The 24,585-nt window shown below is 38.6% G+C and overlaps 2 protein-coding genes across 3 annotated transcripts; both read left to right on the top strand.

Moving 5' to 3' along the window:
• Nucleotides 1–6: 6 nt before the first annotated feature.
• ctns (cystinosin, lysosomal cystine transporter) lies at nt 7–10,171 on the top strand. 2 transcript variants are annotated; one of them, XM_018745866.1, is made up of 11 exons: nt 7–93; nt 1,450–1,629; nt 1,727–1,805; nt 3,472–3,559; nt 4,029–4,132; nt 6,484–6,621; nt 6,725–6,824; nt 7,282–7,401; nt 7,598–7,768; nt 8,129–8,246; nt 9,740–10,171. In XM_018745866.1, the coding sequence occupies exons 2-11, from the start codon at nt 1,569–1,571 to the stop codon at nt 9,874–9,876; spliced, it is 1,116 nt and encodes a 371-aa protein (XP_018601382.1). In that variant the 5' UTR covers nt 7–93; nt 1,450–1,568; the 3' UTR covers nt 9,877–10,171. The 2 variants fall into 2 exon arrangements, with proteins under 2 accessions (XP_018601382.1, XP_018601380.1); XM_018745864.1 differs by lacking the exon at nt 7–93 and adding an exon at nt 1,047–1,146.
• A 10,739-nt stretch (nt 10,172–20,910) lies between these two features.
• LOC108930548 (C-C motif chemokine 20-like) lies at nt 20,911–24,333 on the top strand. The gene is made up of 5 exons (XM_018745835.1): nt 20,911–20,995; nt 21,513–21,605; nt 23,093–23,210; nt 23,481–23,565; nt 23,718–24,333. Exons 2-5 carry the CDS (start codon nt 21,542–21,544, stop codon nt 23,727–23,729), a joined length of 279 nt encoding a protein of 92 aa, XP_018601351.1. The 5' UTR covers nt 20,911–20,995; nt 21,513–21,541; the 3' UTR covers nt 23,730–24,333.
• The last annotated feature ends 252 nt before the right edge of the window (nt 24,334–24,585 follow it).

Genomic DNA, 24,585 nt, shown 5'->3' with positions numbered 1-24,585 from the left:
CGGTGCGCGATGCGCGCACTGGGTGACCGAGTTGTAGTAGGACGTTGTACGGTTCTGTGACAGCGCTCAGTAAGAAGCCCCTCGCAATACTTGGTGAGGAGTACATTTATAAAACAATGCCGTAAGAAAAGTGCCATTCTATTTTGCAAAAGTTGTTATTCGACAAACTTAATTAGTAAAAACGGCAGTATTTTTGCCGCGTGTCTTGAAAGCTCTTCGTTTGTTGTAAAATCAATGTGACAATTGAAATACAAATACTTGATAAGACAGAAGCACTATTACTATATAGTATTATACTAAGTATAGTATAGCCTACTGACATTTACAACTTTGTTATGAAAACTCAGGGGTATGCACACTACTGGTCGTTTCTGTATTTTCGGTACGGTCTGCGAACCAACTTCTTGACTTCAGTCATTCCGATCCACACAGATTTTGAATTCTGAACCGGAACCAAAAATGTTAATTTTTTTATAGCAAAGCACTTTCTGTTGCGTTAAATTATATTGAATTAGAAATATTGTCATAAGTTTGATTTAACAAATCGGTTTAATGATTTAGTAGTGTTTAAAAATCCAGGCTTTAAAAATCCAACTTATTGTGCAATCACTCAGTCAAAGTGAGTTTGCGAGTAGAACATATAGAAGGAAGCTGCAGATTATGAAATTGGGAGATAACATCAGTCACCTGGATTTCTAAAACTTAGTTTGAAATATGTACGTGTATGGTTAACTAATCAATAAGTATACAACATGATGATGATGTAAAATTCATTAAATTCATTCAGGTGATTAAGCTTTACAACTGTAGAATTCGAAAACCGTATGTCTCAAGAAACTCTCTTCACCTGATGTAATTTTGCAGTCATGGCGATCATGAAAAAACAAACACATTGTCGAGCCATTTTCAGAGAGTTAAAAAAAAAAAGTTTCCTTATCTGCGTCTCGGAAAACAGGCCACGTGCCCTGATGAGAAGTGTAAAGTGCCGCTTTGTAGCGACCGCTGATTGGACGGGGCCAGGGCTGCGCGATCAGCTGACTCCTGTCACATGATCAGCACGACTGACGCGGAAGGCATGTTTAACACAGGACAACGTGAACGTAGTGCTAAGTTTATACATTGGAAATCTCACGCTGCTGCTTTGTTGTAAGTGTCAAGTGGTTGGGATAATACCTTTTATATTTATAGAAAAGTGTTTGTATTAGTAGAAAATGAATGTATAGCGAAAAAAGACACTAAGCAAGGAGCTAAGAAACTAGGATCTTGACACGCCGTCTACTCAAAAGGGGAAGTATGGCGACCAGCGGCGGCACATGTGGGTCCTGATGGGGGGGGAAAAAAAAAAACAACACATGCTGTACAATGTGTTAAAGTGATCTCAAATTAATTTTAAAAATTAATTGGAGAATAAATATTTAGAATTGAAAATCATGATTCTAATTTTTTCAGTTGACACAGAGTTTCAGGAGTCTCTGTGCACCTTTACCTGTGGACTGGACTGGACTGGATTGGACTGAACTAGACTAGACTGGACTGGACTGGGGGACGGGTGTCCCTCCACTGCCAAGATGTCTGCAGCTCCATTCTTCCCAGTGCTCCTGCTCACACTGGCAGCCATACTCATGTGTGGTGAGTTCTCCCCTGCCAAAATAACTAGACTCACCTTTTAACAGGTTTTCAGCTGTTTTTGAAAGTACTGTATGTTGTGTGTGTTATTTTTCTCTAGATGCCAAACTGAGCCTGTCTGCTTCATCCACAGTGAATTTACCACAGAACACTTCAAAAAATGTACCTTTTTACTCCAGGTACTCCTTAACACTCCCAGAAGGATTCTGTGGTACAGTAGTGTATTAATTTATCAGGTATTGTTGGGACCAAAACATTATTACAGGCAGTCCCCAGGTTACGAATGTCCGACTTATGTATAACTTGTAGTTACAAACCAACTGCCGTGAAGCCTGCTATATTTAAAATTCAAGTGACATACAATGGTTCGTAATAACAAACGGGCGCTACTTTGTGACGCGCATCGGCTCGTGGGCGGGGTGCGTGAGCCCATTAACAGTGTCTTGTGTCTTACTGTATTTGGCTTTAATTTTTTTGTTTTTACTCTCCTAACCATGGCACCAAAGCTTAAACGTAATGCAAGTGATGGTGAAGCATCAAAGAAAAGGAAAACAATCACGTTTGACACTAAAGTAGAAATAATAAAGTGAAAGGTGAAATGCGAAAAACATTGGAAAAGCGAACATTAAAATTTCTCTATGTTTTGCGCATACACACTTGCGCACACACACACACACTCTCTCTCTCTCTCTTTCTCTCTCTCTCTCTGAGAAAGCACTCGGCTATGAAAGACACTTCTCAATCTTTTCCCAGTTGCGGAATCTCACTCCAGAAAACCGTCTCCTCTTCATTCTCAAACCTCCTTCGCTTTGCTGTTCGAAGTCCTGTCCCTCATCGTTTCCCAGTCCCGCTCCACATCTCTTTGATAACGACTGCCCGCCTTGTCCCTCGACCTGGATTTTGGATTCTCGCCTCTGTTAATTCGCCGATTGACCGACCATTTGACCGTCCCCCACCATGAGAAGACGTTTAGTCCTTTGATTCTGAATAAACAATCCTGCACTTCTTAGGTCTAGCCTCCTCCGTGTCCTCTGTTCGTCATGACAGTAGTAAGTTATCTGTCTCGATTATAAATACTGTAGTTATCATTACTTATTATTATTGTATGGTTATATTAAAGATGTTTTAATGTATCTGGAACAGTTTCTTTAATGTTTTTTTTATATGCACAGAAAGGTACACGATACACTATATACTAAGGCAAACATTTGACTAACTGATGTTAGACACTGTACCTAACTGTTCCAACTTATGTCAAAATTCAATTTAAAGGCAGACTTAGGAACGGAACTGGTTCGTAATCCGGGGACTGCCTGTATTGTTACTGAATGGAGTTGTACACAGAGAAACACATTAGATTTGCTTGGGCACTGGAGGGCATGTGCTCCACTTTTTACACCAATTCTCCAACCAGTAAATCCATAAAAGAGTGATATTGTGTAATAGTAGCTTTGAAATTTCATCCTGCTTCAGAGTGCCCCCTGGACTTAACTTTGGGCATCATCCTAACTGGGAAGATGAAAATAAACGAAACAAAAGCATTTCAAAAACTGAACACCATACCTAGTCATGTACTGCCTTTCCATTAATACCGTATGTTTGTTGACATCAGTTTTGATGCCCTTTTTAAGTTGGCATTAACACAGCAATGACTGAATTGTACAGAAAGGTGGAGAGTGATGTAACAAGTGTTTAGGCACTGGGTGTTAACTTTTTAGACTAATTCCCAAGGTGGAACTGCAGTTTTACACTTGTGTATGCTGCTTGACAATTTATATTGATTAACATGTGAAATTGTATGTACAGTTATATGCTAATTGTTTATTGTTCCCTTTCCTATTGCAGTGCTCCACTGAACAGCACAGTTATTCTGCATTTTAATATTATCTACTCCTCTAAAAATGTCAGTAGTATTGTTCATCTGCCTGATCAGGTAAGCTATTTCTCCCTGCAAAACAGTTAATTGTAAGTGGGATAAATTGCTTCCCCTTTGTTTACAAATGTGTCACAGGTGTACTTCTTGCGAGGCAACACAAAGAGTGCAGTCTTTGTGAGGGAACTGCCATAAAAACATTGTAGCTTCCTAACAGTTTTTGATTGGAGAATGCGCTTGGCAACCTGCCCCAACCCCACATTCTGTAGCAGTGTCATGTAGGATACATGGTATTTTACAGTAGTGATGAGGAACTTATTCACTAGTTAACAGAAGCTGTTTGTGATAAAAGGGACCAATATTCAAGGAAATGAATGTTTTTGCAGCAGTGGATGAACGTTCTTTCACATTGTTTGATTCATTATGCTGTAATATAATTTTCGTACAGATTGGGTATCAATTATGTTTTTATTGAAGATCAGTATTGTCTTGCTATTGAATGTTGTACTCAATTGATTTGTATTCACAGGTTGTGTTGCCTGCAGAAACCACATCCAGCAGCTTTGAAGTGTATGCAAAAAGTGTGGGTCAAGTAACAGCTTGTTTGTGCAGCAACAGCAGTGACCTGATAGGGTGAGTCTTAATTAAGTCAAACACTGAGAGTGGATGTTTGTTGCTGAACTGTTTCTTTCGGGGGTTCAGTGAAGTGGTGGAATGAGGTCCCTCTGTCACTCAACTGTTGAACTTATCTATTTAACAAAAGTATCTCAAAACATTTACTTAGACCTGCTGATCTTCATAATTTGGTGGAACTTAATCGGTTCTGCAAACTCTCACTGCATTATCTGTTTAAATAAAAACGTTGTACTCCCGATCAATTCTATATGCAGTTACTTATGCTGGCAAAACTGTGGTAAAACTTGGTTGGTCACTCCACCGAGACCTCCCTTCTGGCGGTTTCTGATGCTCTCCAAGCTGCTAGAGCTGCCTCCCTCTCCTCGGTCCTCATCCTCCTTGATCTGCAGCATTCGACACTGTAAATCACCAGATTCTACTCTCCTCTCTTAACCAGCTTGGGATCAAAGGTGCGGCACTCAGATGGTTTGAGTCTTATCTCTCTGACAGATCCTATCAAGTGGTCTGGCAGAGCTCTCGTTCTTCTCTGCCTCTCTCAACCAGTGTTCCACAGGGCTTGGTATTGGGTCCTCCTCTTTTCTCCATCTACACCTCCTCCCTTGGTACGGTCATAGCCTCACATGGTTTCAAATACCACTGCTATGCTGATGATACTCAGCTCTTCCTCTCCTTTCCACCTGGTGCGTCAGACATCTCCGTACACATTGCTGCCTGCCTGTCGGACATCTCTTTATGGATGTATGATCACCACCTCCAACTCGACCTCTCCAAAACAGAGATTCTTTACCTCCCAGCTGGCCTGTCCTCCTGTCACAACCTCTCAATCAAACTGGACAACTCGCTCATTTCACCTAGCTCCTTTGCTAAGAGTCTGGGAGTTCCGATTGATGCGAGTCTGTCAATCTCTCAACATATCACGTTTGTATTTGATTTTATGTAATGGCTTTTTATTGTTTTTGGGATTATGACAAGTTGTTTATTTGTGTTTTTGTGATGTAATAAGGTGGATGGATTGCTGAGCTGGAGATGCAAGACAGATTTCTCTGTAAACAGACAATAAAGTGTTATCTTATATTGAAGCCACAACCCGGTCCTGCAGATACATCCTGCATAATAGTCATAGGATCCCTCCCTACCTCACTACTGACTCCGCCCAACTACTTGTCCAGGCCATGGTGACTTCCCATCTGGACTACTGCAGCTCTATTCTGTGTGACCTTCCGACTAATGCCATCAAACCCCTGCAGCTTCTACAGAATGCTGCTGCACGAGTTGTGTTTGATTTGCCAAAGCACTTCCGTGTATCTCCTCTACTCATTTCTCTGCACTGGCTTCCTATAGCTGCTCGTATCAAATTCAAATACCTGGTTACTGTGTACAAATGCATCAATAGAACTGCTCCCGGCTATTTACAAGACTTGATCAACCAGTACACCCCAGTCAGGCTCCTTCGCTCATCTACTTCTGCTCGCATGGTGGTCCCGCGCACAAAAAGGCAAAGCTCGGAGGTTCTCGGTTCTGGGTCCGTTGTGGTGGAATGACCTTCTCCTGTCACTCAGAACTGCAGCCACCCTGTTTTCAAGAAGGGTCTGAAAACCCACTTTGCCCAAGATCTCTTCAGATCATCTATGGTGTAACCCTTCACACATTATAACTCCAGAAACATCCCCAGATACAACCTTTATTCAGCCATTACTCTGGTATTGTCCTGCTCATTTGTCTATCTTATAATATTTAATAAAAAAAAAAAAAAAAATGGTCTGGGTATCGGGATTGGTCTGTGTCTTATGCACCTACTTGAACAATGAACCTCGGTGTAGCAAGTGGTAGGGAACAAACTAGGTTTGCTTGAGACGTATGTGTCTGCAGCTATGTTTCCTCCTCTCAATGTAATGCATAAATTGTAATTTTGCTGAGATGTACATCGCTTTGGACAAAAGCGTCTACTAAATGAATAAAAATAAAACTTTGAGTGACTGCTTTTAGTATTATGTATCTGCATCTGTATCTCTGCCTATTGGTGAGATGTACTTTTATTTACTCTCAGTTCTATGTTGTTTTGAAGAAAAGTGTCTACTAAACAAATAAATGTAATGTAAAAATAATAATGACTTAATACCTTAATGCTTAAAATTAGATGCGACTTTTGCGGCCTGGGGATTCTCACTGTGTGTTGATCTTGGTCTGAGCTATTGACAGTTTGGTATCCCTCATGTTTCTAGTGCTAAACAGTTTTCATTAACAGTTTTGCTGTTTTTTTTTAAATGCGTTTTATTTATTCAGTAGTCTAGTCAGTTTACCATTATTGTCATTTCTATGGTCCTTTAAAATCTTCCTTCTTTTATCAGCTTTTCAGCCAGGATCCGCTTTCTGGTTGTCCGAAGCCACGTCCTTGAGATAATCAACCAGATTATAGGATGGATTTACTTCCTGGCATGGTCAATTTCATTCTACCCACAAGTATATGAGAACTGGAAAAGAAAAAGGTGTGCTTTATTTTTGTAGGTTATTTTTTTCTTCATGTTTTGCCATATATCAGATTGGAAATGCCATCATAACTAACTTGTGATTTGTTTCCCCCCCCGATAGTGTGGTGGGGCTGAACTTCGATTTCCTAGCACTCAACCTCACAGGATTTATTGCCTATAGTGTTTTTAATGTTGGCCTCTTCTGGGTCCCATATATGCAGGTAAATTTATATCTCTTGTCAACCACATTTTTTGTCCCCAATGATGATATGTGTACTTGCTTTACTTTAGTTTCTAATTCAGTGTGTGTATGAGGACATTGCATTGATCTTTACATCGTCTCTTTCAATAAATTTAGAATTGCAATCATAATTGTATCTGTTTTCACCAGATATTTTGTGTATATATTTCTAAGAATTGAAGAAAGGCTCAAAGTAATATATTCAGATTTTTTTTTATACATTTATACATTTGCATGTAAGCATTTACAGACCTCTGCTAAATCTGTAAGTACAGTGAAACCAAGTAGATTAGTAGGGCCAAAGGATAAGTTTGGGCTTGCTGAATTAAAAGTAGATGAGATGTCAAGTATTTTGGAATTTTTCAGTGTTTGCAAGTTACCTTTTGCAATGTCTTTTGTATAAAAGAATTATTGTACAATAAAATCTGAATTGGCAGGAGGAGTTCTTGAAGAGAGATCCTAATGGCGTGATCCCTGTGGATGCTAATGATGTGTTTTTCAGTCTCCATGCTGTGGTACTGACTCTGATATACATCTGCCAATGTGCCATTTATGAGGTGAGTGACAAGGTTCTGCTCTCTTGCTAAGGCTTTTGATATCTGATCAGCTCTCTTTTTGTTATTGGTTTTATCATTTGGAAAAAAAGTCACATCTGTGACAGATGTACTCTTTAGAAGAAGATATAGTACTTCAGTTATGATTTATGATATGATTTGTAGATCTTTTTATCACTCTTCTGTGTGTGCTTTTCAGAGAGGGGGGCAGAAGGTGTCAAAGGTGGCTATTTTCTTGCTGGTGGTTGGTTGGACATTTGCTTTGGTCACCCTTTTTGTTGCGGTGGCCGGTAAGATCACCTGGCTCACCTACTTGTATTACTTCTCCTACATCAAGTTAGGTGTCACTTTGGTCAAGTATATACCACAGGTATGACTTTGTTGTTTCAGCTGGTCCATATTTTGATGGCACTTACAGCAAAAAGTCTGTGGCACTAAAAATGGCCAAATCAGGTTTCACTGTTATTAATATAATTATTATTACAATGTGTACATTTCTTAGATTGGAATAATGCTAGTATTTTGTGCATTACTACCATTAACAAATGCACAACTCTTATGAGAAGTATCTTACTCAACTGCAGCCCAATTTCAGCTGTGAATAAATGGGTAATAGTGTAAACATCTGTTGGTAATGCTATCCAGTGCTGAAGTGCAACTCATTTATGTACATTTTATGTACTAGCATCCCATCGGATGATGATATTATAGCCTGTCTGTGTGTTTCAAGGCGTACATGAACTACAAGAGACAAAGCACAGAAGGATGGAGTATTGGCAATGTCCTGCTGGACTTCACTGGGGGAAGCTTTAGTCTCCTCCAGATGTTCCTAGAGTCCTACAACAATGGTAAGGTTCGATGTATTAAATTAATGGTAAACACAGGCTTCGAGGCTAAAGGGGGATCCTAAAATCTAAAGAATAACTAACAATACCACTGAGATTCTTCCAGTAAAGGAGGATTCTCTACACCTTATGAAATACCTATTGTCCTTCCAAAGATGGGCTTCTGAACAACAAAGTTCACTTATAGCTTAGTTCCTGAACATCCATCCATCCATCCATCCATCTTCCTCCGCTTATCCGGGACCGGGTCGCGGGGGCAGCAGTCCAAGCAGAGCCCCCCAGACTTCCCTCTCCCCGCACACCTCCTCCAGCTCCTCTGGGGGAACCCCAAGGCGTTCCCAGGCCAGCTGGGAGACGTAGTCTCTCCAACGTGTCCTGGGTCTGCCCCGAGGCCTCCTCCCAGTGGGACATGCCCGGAACACCTCCCCCAGGGAGGCGTCCAGGAGGCATCCAGAACAGATGCCCGAGCCACCTCAACTGGCTTCTCTCGATGCGGAGGAGCAGCGGCTCTACTCCGAGCTCCTCCCGGGTGACTGAGCTCCTCACCCTATTCCTAAGGGTGCGCCCAGCCACTCTGCGGAGGAAACTCATTTCTGCCGCTTGTATCCGCGATCTCATTCTTTCAGTCATGATCCAGAGTTCATGACCATAGGTGAGGGTAGGAACGTAGATCGACCGGTAAATTGAGAGCTTCGCCTTATGACTCAGCTCCTTCTTCACCACAACAGACCGGTACAATGACCGCATTACTGCGGACGCCGCACCGATCCGTCTGTCAACCTGCCGCTCCATTTTTCCCTCACTCGTGAATGAGACCCCGAGATACTTAAACTCCTCCACTTGAGGGAGCAACTCCCCCCTAACCCAGAGGGGGCAATCCACCTTTCTGAACATTTGTATTTATATTCATTTTTTGATGGCTGTGGGAAGGGCTTGACTGCAATTATTTTGAGCAAGTGCTGTGTTACCAAATATTGAATTAGAGGTGTCAGTGACTCAGTGCAATTTCTTCTTTTTTCATTTGAAACATATTCTGAATCAAAACAAAGGTTCTGTAATATTAATGCTGAAGTAAAGAATTGGGGAGACCGAATACTTTGATCAATTTCAACTTACTTCTTAGAGAAACTTGTCAGTAATTTGCAAACAGTACAAGGATTTCTGTATTTCTAGCCACAACAAATTATGATTTTCCCCATAAGCAATAATGGAAATGGCTTCTTTGTTTAAGAGTTCCTTTACAGCCAAGTTTTCAGGATTGAGTCATGCCCACTAACCATGGATAACTGTATAAAGCAAATGTGATTACAATTATTTTTTTAATTTCAAAGGAATACAAAGAATATAGGATAAAAAAAATCTGATGTAGGTTTTTAAAAAAAGCTGGGAACCCTGTACAGTCATTTTGTCATGCATGTGTTTTGGTCAGTGATGTAAAAGATTTTGACAAAAATCATATGTTATTTAAGTTAACATATCTTTTTGTTTATGTGCAGATGAATGGCGACTGATTTTTGGGGATCCCACAAAGTTTGGATTGGGTGTGTTCTCTATACTTTTTGATGTGTTATTTATAGTTCAGCACTACTGCCTATATAGAAAACAAGCCCCACCATATCAGACAATAGAATAAGAGTCTACACATTGTGCTGCTCACTGGGGCGAAGCAGATGAGTGACAGTTTGAATCAGGGACTCTCACTGTTACAATGGAGTGAAGCACTACTGTGGAAAATACCAACAGTCATTCAATCACATTTTGTTTGATTAATCTGAACTGTAAGGCAATGATCTCTTTTTCTAAAGGACAAAGGCAAATAGTTCTAGCTCAGAAAATATGAATGATATTGCAATTAAACATCAGCCTTTTACAAAGTAGCAGTCTTTTCTATATTTTTAGTACAAGTGATAAGATTTAAAAATCAAATTTTGAATTAGTGAAATTTCTTTAAAAATCTTTTCAACCCGTTTTTAATCGTTACTTCTTTTGTACTGCTAAAATGTATGTATTTTGCAAAATAAAATGTCAAAATATGCTTTTTAGATTAAAAGGTATTTGTAAAATGCATAATAGTTGTGTTTTCATATTGTAGCACATAAAAACCTTCAGAATAGTTTTAGATGTTTTAATAATGAAGTGGCAGTGTCACCAGGAGGTGGTATGGATGTGACTTTAAATGAGAAATATGCTAATACGAAAACGCATGCAAATAAAAATCAACTTCAAACTGAGATGTAAATTTATGCAAACGCTAGATTGCACATACAGCTGTTTCCTGGTTGCTGTGTGGCTGAATTGCTGGAATTAAATACATATTCCTGACATTTTGACTTTGTCAGTGTAGTTGTGTATATATTCTGGAAAGTAACAAATACATAACCTTTGCAATAATAATCCATATCTAAAACTTCAAATACCATTCTGACAGTGCTGTTAAACAACACAAGGGATATCTTACAGTGGTGAAACATTTCAGTTATCAAAAATGTAAATATAGTGCTGTAGGTAATTCTCACTGGAGGGACCAAGGCAGCAGTAGGGCAGCTGGAGACCCTTGTTAGTGGTGCATCATGCTATGAGTGTGTTTTTAGACATTCAGCTGACATCACTGGCGGGACTGTGTGACGGGTGTTAGCTGCTGTCAGCCTGAATTCAGAACAGCATTATTTGCCAAGAATTCTTCACAGAAGCAATGTGCTTCTTGCTATATGGCTACTTTGTTGTGTTTGAGCATGTGAGCACCTGCACACAGTATCATTTTGCCTAGGCAAGTCATAAGCACATGAAGAAGAGAGGCAAAAGCAGCTGCCTTACTGTCTGTACGTAGTGTTCCCCCCTCCCATCAACAGGGGCTAAACATCCAACTGTGAGATACTGGACACACCTGGCAAAGCCATACAAATTTTTTCAAGGCTCTTGGATTAATATGTTGTATTATACTGTTTTTCAAACACCAAACATTCCAAAAGCTAAAAGTACTAGGAGAAAAAAAAACATTTATACAAAGACCACAGAGGGGTTTTGAGCGATTCATTGCCTCAGTTCAGACATGCATGGCAGATCTTTTAAAAAATTTCTACATACATTTTGTTAGACTGTAGAGTGGGATCATATGACCAATCACCAAATGGTAAAAGATGTTTCCTTCACTGAAAAATATTTGGACATGTCACATTCAGGAAATGCTGCATGAAAGGGCGGTAGACACAGCTGGCTCCAGTTCCTTTAATGGATCAATGAGTATAAGGCCTATCTCAGTTCTGCAATTTAGTTGTACCTGTTGCACAGTGCAAATGGTGAGGTTTCTATTTCTTTTTTAGTAAGTGTTTATGCAGCTTGTATTACAAGGCATCTCAAAGAGTTTTTTGGAATGTCCTGTGGTTTTTTACTGGCAATATTTCAGTTTTTTTCATTTAACAATTTGTTGACTGCTGGCTTAGTGGGTAGTACATTTAGACATGGGTTCAAATCCACCACAGTCTTTGTGGAGTTTGCATTCTCTTTCTGTATCCACATGGGTTTCTTCCAGGTGCTCCCATTTTGTCCAATAGCCCAAAGCTGTATTTCTGATGAAATAGAAACTGTACATTGCCTATAGTTTCTTAATGTGTGAATTAATAAGGGTGTGTGTTCCATTGCCCTGCTGTATAAATTAAAAAAATGACTGAAAGTGGTTTAGTGTAGTGTGTAGTTTATAATCAGTGAATGTCACTTTACAGAAAAGCATCTGTTAAACAAACATATAAATATACGAGCAGTGCTAAAAAAATTGTGCTTGTTGTAACAGACGCACAGCTTTTCCTAAATGCGTAATGCATAAGCTTCAAATCTTCACCCTTTATGAGTTCAAATGGGTGCTGGCTTTCATAAGGATACAAAAGAATTGACTTTATTCAGAAATGAATTGGGAGAAATAATGTGCAAAATGCAAAAACTAACAAAAAAGATGTTAGTGCAGGACAGATTGTCAGCAAGTGCTATGCCTGGCTCTCTAAAAGAGTGAGAAGACTGTTGCTGATTATACTATGCATTGATAAGGGCTGTAACAAAACCTGCAGTCTAGCATCAACAAGTTTATTTTATTTGTTTATTTTTTAAGCATTGCAGATTGGTTTTTGACTGACTCATTTGATTGGCACCCTTGAATAGGTAATTTGTCTGAAGGGAGATAAGAATATTTTAAGAAAATGCACTTCGCATAGAAAATTACAATAATAATGAAAACATCTCACTTGAGGAAATTTAAAGATGTTTTCATGCATTTTTTTTAGAATTGATAAAAATTAGTTACCTTCCTTATACCTTCTTTTTCAATGCTAAACCCGGTTTTAACTTTTAACCTTTCTATCACAAACTGATTAGTAGTTGAACTCATTTTCAGTACATAGCTTTTCTTGTTTGTCTGTGCTCTCCTATTTTGGTTTGTTGTTCTTAAATATAAAGCTGTCCCATGATTAACAGTGACCTGGCTGGTCTTACTAAGTTTGCTTTCTGTTTTAGTTATTTCTGTGCTATTTTTCCCAGTCAGGTCACGACTCCCACATCTGGAAAAATTCCCGTCAGCACTGGGATGAAGAGGATTTTTAAAATAATTACAATAATAATAGAAGTATGGCAAGGAAGCCTGAAACGCCTTGATGCCTACTGTCTTGCCATGATGTTTTTGTGCATGATCTGTTAAAGCTAGAACACTGCACTCGGAAAATACTTGTTTCTGCTATGTCCCTTTATTCAGAAAGTTGCAATACAAACATCACTAATATGCACAGACCAGATTGTAACCATGTAACTTCTAGGGAACAGCAAAACAGTAGTCATTCTAATGGCAAATTTTAATATTTTTTTTTATATTCAATTCAATTTATTTTTATTGAGTGCTCTTCTCACGCAGTGACACAGAGCGCTTTAACACAGGCATAAGGCAAGAAAAACAAATACATCAGGTAAGAAACAAGACAGTTGACTAATGACTACCACAATATAGTACTTTTATAGAGCTATAAGTATGCCTACTGGCCACGGAGGAATGGAACAAAAGCTCCCAACTGAAAGTTGACGGAGAAAAAACCTCTGGGGGTCCAAGAGCCAGTGGTTGCCCACTCCTCCTGGGCATTCTAGATTAAGTAACAATTCCAAGGCAGTTAACAAGTAGTAATGATATTGTTGCTATATGGTATCTTGAATCACCAACTCAGCATTGAACGTCTCGTCCATCATGGTAGCTGGTCAGCATGGGATTTGTCTGTCACTACCGGCCAGCCTCCTCAAGTCTTATGTAGCGAGGCAGTGCTCAGCAAGAAGAAAGAACAGAGTTAGTAATTTGTAACTTAAGTCAATTTAATATGCATTTGTATTAAGGTGGTAAAAACAACCAAGGGAAGCGGAATTACATTTCGAGGTGGAATGCCTCAGTGAACAAGTAAGTCTTATATGTTTTCAAGTAAAATTTCTGTGCACATCAGTGTGTTTGACTAGGGTATGTTACATATAATTTTAGTTGTTTTAGGGTATATTTCCAAGTTTTATACGTTGCTTTATAATTAACAAAGCACAAAAAGCTGCAGTTCACCTGTTAGCATGGTATCAGGTTAAATCTGCATCTATATGTTTTGTGATTCAACACTTTCTCTCTGAGGAAAGCACTATATGCTGAAACATTTTTCTTCCTTTTTCTGAGAGTCCAGTCTCTTTATACTCCTTAAGCTTTGCTTTCTTTTATGGTTGTTCAAGTTTATTCTTCTCCCCGGGTGAAGATGCGTTATCCTGTCTTTCACAGCAGCAAAGAGTTTTATGTGTACCTTAAAATGTTGTCAAGGACAAAAGGAATTATACAATTCAGAGACCAGAGAATGAAGTACATTCTTTAAGCTTGATGACAGAGCTCTCTTGCCGATATGTTTTTTTATTAAAGCTTTTTTGGCTGTGTGTTAATGTTGTGAAAGAATACAAGCAAAGCAAAATGTCTTATTTTTACGGTCACACACAGCTTTTTCCAGCTTGGATATCAGAGGAAAGTCTTTCCAAACTGAAATCTGAGATGTTTGGACAAGGTTAGGACATGATTCAAAAGTGAGTTAAGAGGAACCAGTACATTTGGCAGCTTCAGAACTGTCAGGGCATGATAGCAGATAATGGAAGTTCAGTGAATGTTTTTACTGGAAAAATGCAAAACATTGCAGTAACTGGATTATTATTTTTTCAGTAGTATTTTAATAGTTGAAAAATGGGTTTTAAGGTTAAAACTGAAACAATGAAATGGATCTTAATTATGGAAGCACACTATAATGTTTTTAGGATTTCAAAAGAGCACACAGGCCACTAAATAAAAAATAAAACATTCAGACATTACATGCAGAGGAAAGAAATATAGCTTCCACATCAGTCCTGGAAACTTTCCTTTCTGATTTATTCTTTACCCTGCACATCTAGCTGTTAGATCAGATTATAGCCTTCCAGCACAAGGTGGCGATCCAGTGTAAGAAGTTAATAGAGTGAAACGAAGTGTACAGTCTATGTAATAATCCAGATGATTTGCAGAAGACAACTTAAAAACTGAGAGAAAAAATAAATGATTCCCAGATCCAGGAAAAAGATACTTGTGAATACAGCAGAAATTCCATGGACAGTAGAAAAAAAGCATAGACAACATCCTCTGGACACTTTATAGCTTTCAGTGATTTTTCTAAGCTGGTCCCTAGGCACAAGTGGGGTCACTCTGTTTAAAATAAATAATTCTGAAAGCTGTTCTGCTCAACAGGCCACTCTTAGAAAAAGAATAATTTTTGATCATATTTTAATATTACTTTCCAGGTCTCACAGTTTTGTTACTCACTTCTACATTGTAGTGACCCGATACTAGAATCCTGAGAAAAAAGGAATTTAGCCTCTGTGGAACGAGGCCTTGTATGGAAGATAGGAAAGCGATGCTGAAAGTTATTTAGCTTCCAAAAATTTGTAAGGTTTGGAAGGTTGTAATCCAACAGAAGGCTAGTTCTGGGAAAGGCTTATTTAGGTAAGATTTCAAGTGATTTAAAGTCAGTATTGTGAACCTTCTTTTAGGCAATTCTACTTATGGGGTGCAGTTTTACCCTCAGCATCCATCCATCCATCCCGCTTGTCCTAATAGGGTCTCGGTGGCAGCAGGGAGAGCAGAGAGGCCCAGCCGACCCTGTCCCTCGCAACTTCCTCCAGCTCAGCCTGGGGAATCCCCAGCCGTTCCCAGGCCAACTGTGAGATATTATCCCTCCAGCGGGTCCTGGGCCGACCTCGGGGCCTCATCTCAGTTGGCTGTGCCCGGTATACCTCCAAAGGGAGGTGCCCAGGGGGCATCCTTATCAGATGCCCAAACCACCTCAACTGGCTCCTCTCAATGTAGAGGAGTAGTTCCTCTACTCTAAGTTCCTCCCGGATGTCCGAACTCCTCACCCTGTCACGGAGAGTGAGTCCCACCAACCTGCAGAGAAAACTCATTTCAGCCGCTTGTATCCCGATCTTATTCTTTCGGTCGTTACCCAAAGAACATGACCATAGGTGAGGGTAGGGACGTAGATCGACCGGTAAATGGAGAGCTTCACCTTATGGCTTCATCACTACAGTCCGGTCCCGTGACCGCATTACTGCTGCCGCTGCTCCCAGTCTGCAGCCGATCTCACGCTCCCTTTTTCCCTCACTCGTGAACAAGACCCAAAGATACTTGAACTCCTCCACCTGGGGCAAATTCTCTCCCCTTACCTGGAGGGGGCATGCCATCCTTTTCCGTGAGAGAACCATGGACTCAGACTTTGAGGTGCTGATCCTCATCCCAACCGCTTCATACTCGGCTGCAAACCGTTCCAGTGCGTGTTGGAGGCAACCATGTGACGGTGCCAAAAGGACGACATCATTTGCAAAAAGCAGAGACGTCACCTTCCAACTTCCACACAGAATACCCTCCTGGCCTTGACTGTGCCTTGATAGCCTGTCCATGAAAACCACAGACAGGAGTGGAGACAAGGCACAACCTTGGCGGAGTCAAACACCCACATTGATCAGGCTTGACTTAAGGCCGAGTATGCTGACACAGCTTTTGCTCCGTATATACAGAAACCGAATGGCCCACAGCAGCAGCCCTGGTACCCCATACTCCCTAAGCACTTCCCACAGAATTTCCCGGGGAACACAGTCATAGGCCTTCTCCAAGTCCACAAAACACATGTAGACTGGATTAGCAAACTCCCATGCCCCTTCGGTTATCTGTGAGAGGGTAAAAAGCTGGTCTGCTGTTCTACAGCCAGGGCGGAATCCGCATTGTTCCTCTTCAATCTGAGGTTCAACTATCAGCCGGAGCCTCCTCTCCAGCACCCCGGCATAGACTTTCCCAGCAATTTTACCCTCAGCATACTTAGTTTATATATTACTGAGATCAAGGATAAATTTGTTTGTAAACCTATGTTGTATTTTCATAAAATTGGAAATGATATTCCTTTAGATAAGTTATGCATTTTCAGATTCCATGTTAGAGTTTCCGCCTGCTATAAACATTTCCATCTCAGCATGTGGTTCATAACAGCAGTTCAGGTTTGAACAACAGCAATGCCCCTTATTCTTAATGATCTTGAGCCACTCTGCTCTCCCCTCCAAAATACTGCTGTGTACTTTCTGAGTATATAAATTGCTTACACATAAATTATATATTAAAATCTTATGAATAATGTCATTTTCAAAAATCTTTGCTATAGTTCATAATATCCGTGTAAATTTTTAATGCTGAGGTGACAGACAATATTGAAAGGCACAGATTTTAACAGTGAAACCAAATACTAGCTGATTTAACTCAACACTGTTAAAATTAACATGTATATCATATATGTTTTACTAAGATTTGTAATTGTAATTTTTTATGTGGGAAAAAAAAATTACCATTAAACACATGCTTAAATATTTATAAATGTAATCAGCGATGTTTTTATGTTTAGAATTTCATGGACCCATCTGGATACTTTTCTGTTAAGCCACCAATAAAGGCATCAGATTACAAAGCTGTCTCCGTTTAATATCCTGGTCACTAGATGTTCTGCCTCAGACCACATGCTTTGATGGACAAACACAACACAGACTGCTGTTTCCCATTAGATGCACAGCAAGATGGATTATGTGAAAGCAGCTCATGGATTTCTGCTCAGTACATCACTTACAGCTCACCAGCTGTGACGAGTTGCCTGGACCCTGGGGAATCAAGTCTGCATGATTCAGAGGTGCTTGCTTTGCACTGGTAGCTAACATCATGAGAGAAAGGTCCCATGGTCTTCATGTGTCGGACTCCAGGACCCGACAGAGGCTGCCTGAGTTACCTATCATGAAAGAGAAACTGGGAGGAAGGCAGAGTAGCAGTCAGCAGCAGTGAAAAGGAAAAACAGCAAACTTTATTCATTAGACTTAAAAAAAAAAGACATGCATGTATTGTTTTTTTTCTGCTCTAGCTTTTGAGGGTGGTTCTACCTTGTTAAATTTCAAGCTTGTGAGCTGTTCTGCATAGAAAAGCACAGTTAAATATTATTAATCATGGCTATTATATGCATGAATGAATGCACAAAGCACATGCCATACTCACATGATTGTAATTTTCCCCACCACCAGTGGCTGGCCGTTTAAATGTTGCCACACACCTGAGAACTCTTTATGGGTAAAGTGAAATTGGTTTGATTTATGAGCCGTCTACCCAGCATTTACCATAAGTGTCATTATATTAAGAATGAAAAAAATCATGGTGAATAACCACGTGCCTTGTTGGCAACACTGAAAAAATGTGAGCAATAGCAGTGCTACTGCAAAAACATCTTGCACATGTCTGTTCTCAAGAATCTATGTGACCACACTAAAGCCTCTAATAAGTGAAAGATTTACCCCACGTTTTCTTAATTTTGTGTATTGGGTTTTTAATGAAAAATTCAGCACCATATTACTTGAGATTTGCTGTAATTATGTTTTTTGTTTGCTATTAAATTATCTCTGATCATGTAAACTTTCATGGAAAGCTCAAGAGCAGGTTGTAAAAAGTACACGGATCTTACAGTGACAACTACCTTTTTTTAGTTGTGTTTCAGTAAACAGTGTTGAGTAAATTCATCCAAGTTTTCATGATCAGGTCATAATTTCTCACGGAGAAAACCTGGTGAGTTTTCTCATTTTCAGAACACATTATATTTCTTCTCATTTAATGAAAAAGTCATTTAGACCCCATTTTAAGAGAATTTGTTTAACCAGCCGGTCTTGGGAAAGCATTGTGCTCAAATTGCGGGAAAAGTATTCCCTTTGATAACAGCTGTCGAAATGAACAGCATGCCATTGGAGTGAGCAGTCAGTTACTGTTTAATGAGTGTCTACCAAGGCCATCAGCTTCTACAGAATTATAAATCACTTGCTTGGCATCTTTCATGCACCAAAACTATATTATTTACTTGTGAATTATTTTGATCAGAATTTGCACTGTAGATGAGAAAGATTTTCCTTTATTCATTTCTTGTGTTGAATTCAGGCTTTTTTCTTGGATACTTTTCGCATGTTTGTTGTGTATATTTTTTTAGATAGGTTGTTTCCTTTCACCTGCAAATTCTGCAGTATATTGTAATGTTGCAGGACTGTTTCCTCTGGGATATTGCAGCCCAGTGGGATTTTGCTACAACTGTTATCAATTAACCAATAATTTGATGTATAGTTTTCCTTAATGTGGAAACTTGTTCAGTCATTTAAGGGTTACTTCTGTAACTGCTTCTTCTGTTGGTCATCTGAGGCTGTAAGACATAAGCTGGGAAATATAGTGATCACACATAATGGTGGGAATTACCCAAAGCTCTTGTCACTGGCGACCTGATCCAAGTGCTGCGCTGGTTCCAAACCATTAGTGTGTTGCAAGGAAAACCCTAAGGATGAAGAAAAGCAAACAAAATTCTTGCTGCAGCTTGATTTTGTTTTCTTATCCTGGAGCCCTCATGCCAAATAACAGCAGGTCAAGAGTTGCAGTTAATCAAAGAATGCAGTGTTCTTTCAGGGGTACCAGAGAGATTTTAAAAGTGAAAATGGCTGTATCGTTGCAAATTTATTGCAAATAATGTGTATGATGTATGATATTCCATTTCCTTAATGAAATTACATATGCAATCCCCTAATTTCATGGTATATTGAATTATACAGAATTTGTAAACAAAATGGTAGTCCAACATTGCAAGTGATAAAATACATGTAGATTTAAATATATTTTATAATGGTAAAATCCAGTCTGAAAATTTTTCAAGTGAGCTGCAATGCTGAAGAAACAATATAACTACAGGCTTCTGAGGACAGCACGGTGGTGCAGCAGGTAGTGTTGCTGTCTTACAGTGGCTGGGCTGTTTTGGTGTAGGTCCAAATCCAGCTCACTGTGTGTGGAGTTTGCATGTTCTCCCAGTGTCTGTGTGGGTTTCTTCCATGTGTTCTCCTTTTCTTCCATATTGATTCTGCAGTAAGCTCCAGAATGCTGCAAAAATGACTGGAAGAATCAGTTAACAAAAGTGAGTGTATGTTTCTGATGAGTCCCAAACTGATGAGGGAAAATGAACAAGTAATCCTCCATTGCTCCAAATTATTCTCACTTAAAAGAGATTTAGTTTTATTGTCTCAATATGGGGGGTGCGGTGGCGCAGTGGGTTGGACCGCAGTCCTGCTCTCCGGTGGGTCTGGGGTTCGAGTCCCCCTTGGGGTGCCTTGCGACGGACTGGTGTCCCGTCCTGGGTGTGTCCCCTTCCGGCCTTGCGCCCTGTGTTGCCGGGTAGGCTCCGTGACCCTGTATGGGACAAGCGGTTCTGAAAATGTGTGTGTCTTAATATGTGCTACTGTCAGCTTGGTAAACAACACAGGAAGTGAATAAACCCAATCTGTAGTTCTTACATACAGCAGTGTTAATTTTGCATTCTATCAAATAACAGAAATGTACAATTATTTTTAATTGTCACATATATTTGTAACTCAATGCTAGCGACTCGCATTGTTGCGCAAGTTGGTGTTTCTTTTTAAACTGTACCGTATAAGATTATTTGGGCTTCAAAGCATGCTTTCTGGATAAATCCACATGCTTCATTCTAATGTGCATTTGGCAATAATTATATTTATGTGCTCTACACAAATGCACTAAGTTAAAATGACATGCTTTAATACAGTTTTTGTCATTTTCATGGCAGTTTTCCAAAGTAGAAGAATTTAGGACTTGTCTGTGCAGAGATTCTCTTAGTGTATTCTTCTAAGAAACAGTTTGAATGAATATTGTAAACCTGGCTAACCAAATGTTTCACACATCTGTGCTTTGTGTTCTGTTACTGTTAATATGATTGCTTGTAATTGCCCCTAAAAACAATTAATAATGACTTTTTAAAGACAACTCCAGGAAATGTTTTTAATGAAAAACATAATAATAAATGTCTGTGATCAATGGAAAACCTTTTTCCTTATTTAGTAGAAATACTTACTTGCAAAACTTGCATGCTTTACAAGTGATGAGTACACATACCAAAAACTTCATACATTTGGATTTAATTACGGTTTTCACACTATGCCTCAGTTTTGGGATGGGGCTTTGTTTCGGTCTCATATACAAAAGTGTAATGAAAGGGGAGGTATTTATGGAAGTAATACAGTTTTACTGGAAGGGGAGGTTTCTCAAGTTCAGCTGTGTATAAGTACTGAGACTTTATGCCGATAGTTGTCAGATAGGACAGACATAAGGAAAGCAACTTCAACTTCAGGTTTGTGTTTCTTTTCCTTTTAAACTATATAAACATATCTCTTTTTGGTACTGTTGATACTCTTTTTAATGTATAAAAATTTTATAGGTGTACTTTCAGTACAGCATTGTACCTGTGGCACCATTATGAGTGGTGAATAATAATAATGCAGCTTCTAATGTGGGAAATTCATTTATTGCATTATTTTGAAATGAAAAGAGTAACAAAAGCTCGAGTCAAAAGCACAGTAGTTGTAAAAGCATGCCTTATGAATAGAGTAGTGTATTGACTGAGCTGAAACAAAAAGATGGGTTCTTCTCAATGTGGTTCAACATTGTGCCTGTTTGCAGATGTACCATTTGTTTTCTGTTACACTGGAAGTAATTGTGCCATAGTTATATCAGAAGGGGAAGCCAAGACTGCACTGTTGTAAAAAGGAGACCCTTGATGTGTTTTGTAAGTTTCTGCCAAATATGTATGCTTTTGGCTCCAAAAATGTGTGGGGCCAAACAGCACCAGTTTTCCATGCTCTCTACAGGCTATTATTGCTCATCACTCAACAAAACCATGCGGTTCAGTGTCCTGTTCTTCCTTCTGCTCCTGGCCTGTCTGTACCTCACACTGGCCCAAGGTAGGCACTGATTATGGAGAGGTGTTACATCTTTGTTTAAAATCTTGGCATCGTATAGATGGTGCCGTAAGAGTACAGTATGCACTTTGCAGTCTTGGAACACAGCAGTAAGAAAAAATACAGTTATCTGGGGTATCATTTGAAGGCTAACATGTTACACATGGTGTTTGTGTCAAATTGCAATCTGAGCAGAAATGTAAAGGATTCCATGAAAACAGACCATCTACATGCATGGAGCTAAAAAAACTTCAAAGTTGTTTAAAACAAGAATATAAATCACACTGTCTTTTTGATATCCACAGTCCTCAGCTAAGCTCTTGCTAAAGGATTGCTTTTCATCTGCCAAAGAGCAAAGCATTCCAAGACTGTGAATTCGTTCTAATCATCTGTATAGGAAATTAATGCATGGATACATTTTAAATAGTTAGCTTTTATTTTTTATTGTTACTGATGTTTGTTGTTATTTTTTTTTTTGGAAAATGCAATTTAGTTTGATAACCTTGTGGAAGGACCTCCTTTTATGATTTTGTTTTTCAGATGTATTTTAAATATGCTTTCTGTTTAAAAGTGTTACAGATCAAACACGAAATACTACAAAATCTATTTATTTTGACAAACAAGGGGCTAAATAACAGAAAATCAGTAAAACACAACATTATCATTTAGATCTGTACACATTGCCTATTTTGAGGGTGAGCAACAAACTGATTTCTTATGCATTTTACTCACACTTTTATTTTTTTTGCTGTTCCTATTTCAATCACTTTATGTAATATCAGCGCACCAGAATTTGCTAGAGAATGCTAAATAATTTTGAAGAATGAATTAGTAATTACCAGAGACAAAAATCTCTTGTATTGACATGACAGTCTATGCAGTAATAGCTGTATTTGGTGTCACAAACTTGCTACCATGACTTAGACACCGAACGCTGAACATTTACCACATTTATTTATTTAATTCTTATGGTCAAATGAACAAAATGTTATTGTTCAGGTAGCTTGAGCATGAACATAATTAAAAATGTTAAACTCAAACCTGTCCCTTTTATTTTAATGTTATAAATTAAGAAATACAAAAGATTTACTGGAGATAATATATATTTCTGTATTCCTGGTGGAAACTGTGAAGTTGCATCACTGAGTTGCAGCACATTATTATTATTATTATTATTATTATTATTATTATTTTTTATAGAGTGCTCTTCTCACACAGTGACACAGAGTGCTTTAACACAGGCATACATCAAGAAAAATTTATACAAAGAAAAAGTGTGAGAATGTGATTGTGAATATATTTAATGTATATATTGTGCCATGAAAGAAAAAATTTATTATTGCAGATTTTACATTGAAACAGTATTCATATGATTCATATGATACTGATTTATAGCAATAAAAGGCATTAATGATACTGCCTAGACCACAGCACAGTCACCTGAATAATGTGTTTTTAGTAATTCACTTTATCTGCTGCCTGCTTTTTAGGTTCCTATGAGAACTGCTGTCTGAAGTATGTGAAAAAAATCAAGAATTCCACAAAAAAGATGGTTATAGACTATAGGAAGCAGGTCACAGATGGCTCCTGCAACATCTTTGCTATTGTGTAAGTATTGGGAGAGGGGATGTACTGCACGCTTACCATAACAGACCATGCAACACACAAACAGATCACAAAGCAGAGCTATAACATATTAACAAAGTGTAACATGCTGGGAAGTGTCTGGTTCAAGCATTTGACCAGACATGAGGTAGTTGTGGCTGAAATTCCCATTAATTTCATTTTTAAAAAATCCATATCTGCAACACTCAAAACACAAAATTCTCTTTCAAAGTCAAACAAAAAGAAGGGAAATGGTTTGTATTTTCTCAACAGATTCATAATGAAGAGAAGAAGGCATTTCTGTGCAGATCCTGAACAACAATGGGTTAAAAACCTGATGATGACAGTAGATGCCAAGGTACTCTGTTAAATAAGCAATGTTTTCATTTACTGTTATTGTGACTATTGCTTTAAATTTACCCACAATTAGATTCCTGCTGAATTTCTTTGTCATATACATAAAACTATCACAGATGCATTACTCACTTTTACAACATTGCTTTTTTCCAGAGGTCCCGTTGAGTCGCATGGTATCTTTGGCAGAGAGAGATGTGGTTTTTTTGAGTTTGAATACCACTGCATTTCCTGCACCATTACAAAGCTTACTATAACTCAGAAGCTTTTTTCCATGCATCTCATGCTACAATTTGGGGAGCCTGCTCTTGGTTGAAAAGTAGAAGGGTATCACAGAATATGTTGTATCAGCTGAGACTTCTAAAAAATCTGACGGCACCTTTAGGATGGAAATTAACATATGAATATGTCAATAAAATCTAGCTAAAACATGTACAGTTTTCACTCTGTGATGCATACGTACATGTAAATGTTATCTTATCATGCCAATGACAAAACGTGTCAGAAAAGATGTACAATGACTAAAGAAACATCAAATGTATGAGTGCTGTTCCAGAACTGAGTGTATTTGCATGTTGGTAGCAGTGTGTTTTTGTACCTGGTTGAATGGCAGTGCATTTCACAAATATATGATAAAATATAAATGAGAAAATTGTCATTCACATTATAACACTTCATATTGGTAGTTACACCTTACACATACCTTAATTTTTTTTTACATTTGCAATTATACTTCATATATTCTTCCAATGCATGTTTGTTATAAATCAAACTGACTTTTTTTTGTTTTTGTGAAATCTGAGTTTCTGACAACGAAAAAAATCCAACATCTGAAACTATTCATTTAAAATCAGTATTTTAAATTAATCTACTACTGCTTATTGTTATTCGCTTTCTGTCTGTATCTTTCATGTGTATGTTTCCGCAGTTTGATAAAGCTTATTAAAATGACTATGCCTATTATTCATAGAAAAATAAGATTATTATACAATTCATTTTATGTGATTCTTTATACCATTGCTAC

Source organism: Scleropages formosus, chromosome 9 (genome assembly GCF_900964775.1).
Source record: "Scleropages formosus chromosome 9, fSclFor1.1, whole genome shotgun sequence".
Taxonomy (NCBI): domain Eukaryota; kingdom Metazoa; phylum Chordata; class Actinopteri; order Osteoglossiformes; family Osteoglossidae; genus Scleropages; species Scleropages formosus.
Note: the sequence above shows the minus strand (reverse complement) of the source record. Positions and strands in the feature narration are given on the sequence as shown.

Bases quoted from the DNA above. Each gene is read 5' to 3' on its own strand.
- ctns (XM_018745866.1), top strand. From the start codon at position 1,569: ATGTCTGCAGCTCCATTCTTCCCAGTGCTCCTGCTCACACTGGCAGCC. The intron at 4,133-6,483 runs GTGAGTCTTAAT...TTCTTTTATCAG, and splicing joins AACAGCAGTGACCTGATAGG to CTTTTCAGCCAGGATCCGCT. The intron at 7,769-8,128 runs GTATGACTTTGT...GTGTGTTTCAAG, and splicing joins TGGTCAAGTATATACCACAG to GCGTACATGAACTACAAGAG.
- LOC108930548 (XM_018745835.1), top strand. From the start codon at position 21,542: ATGCGGTTCAGTGTCCTGTTCTTCCTTCTGCTCCTGGCCTGTCTGTAC. The intron at 21,606-23,092 runs GTAGGCACTGAT...CCTGCTTTTTAG, and splicing joins GTACCTCACACTGGCCCAAG to GTTCCTATGAGAACTGCTGT. The intron at 23,211-23,480 runs GTAAGTATTGGG...TTTTCTCAACAG, and splicing joins TGCAACATCTTTGCTATTGT to ATTCATAATGAAGAGAAGAA.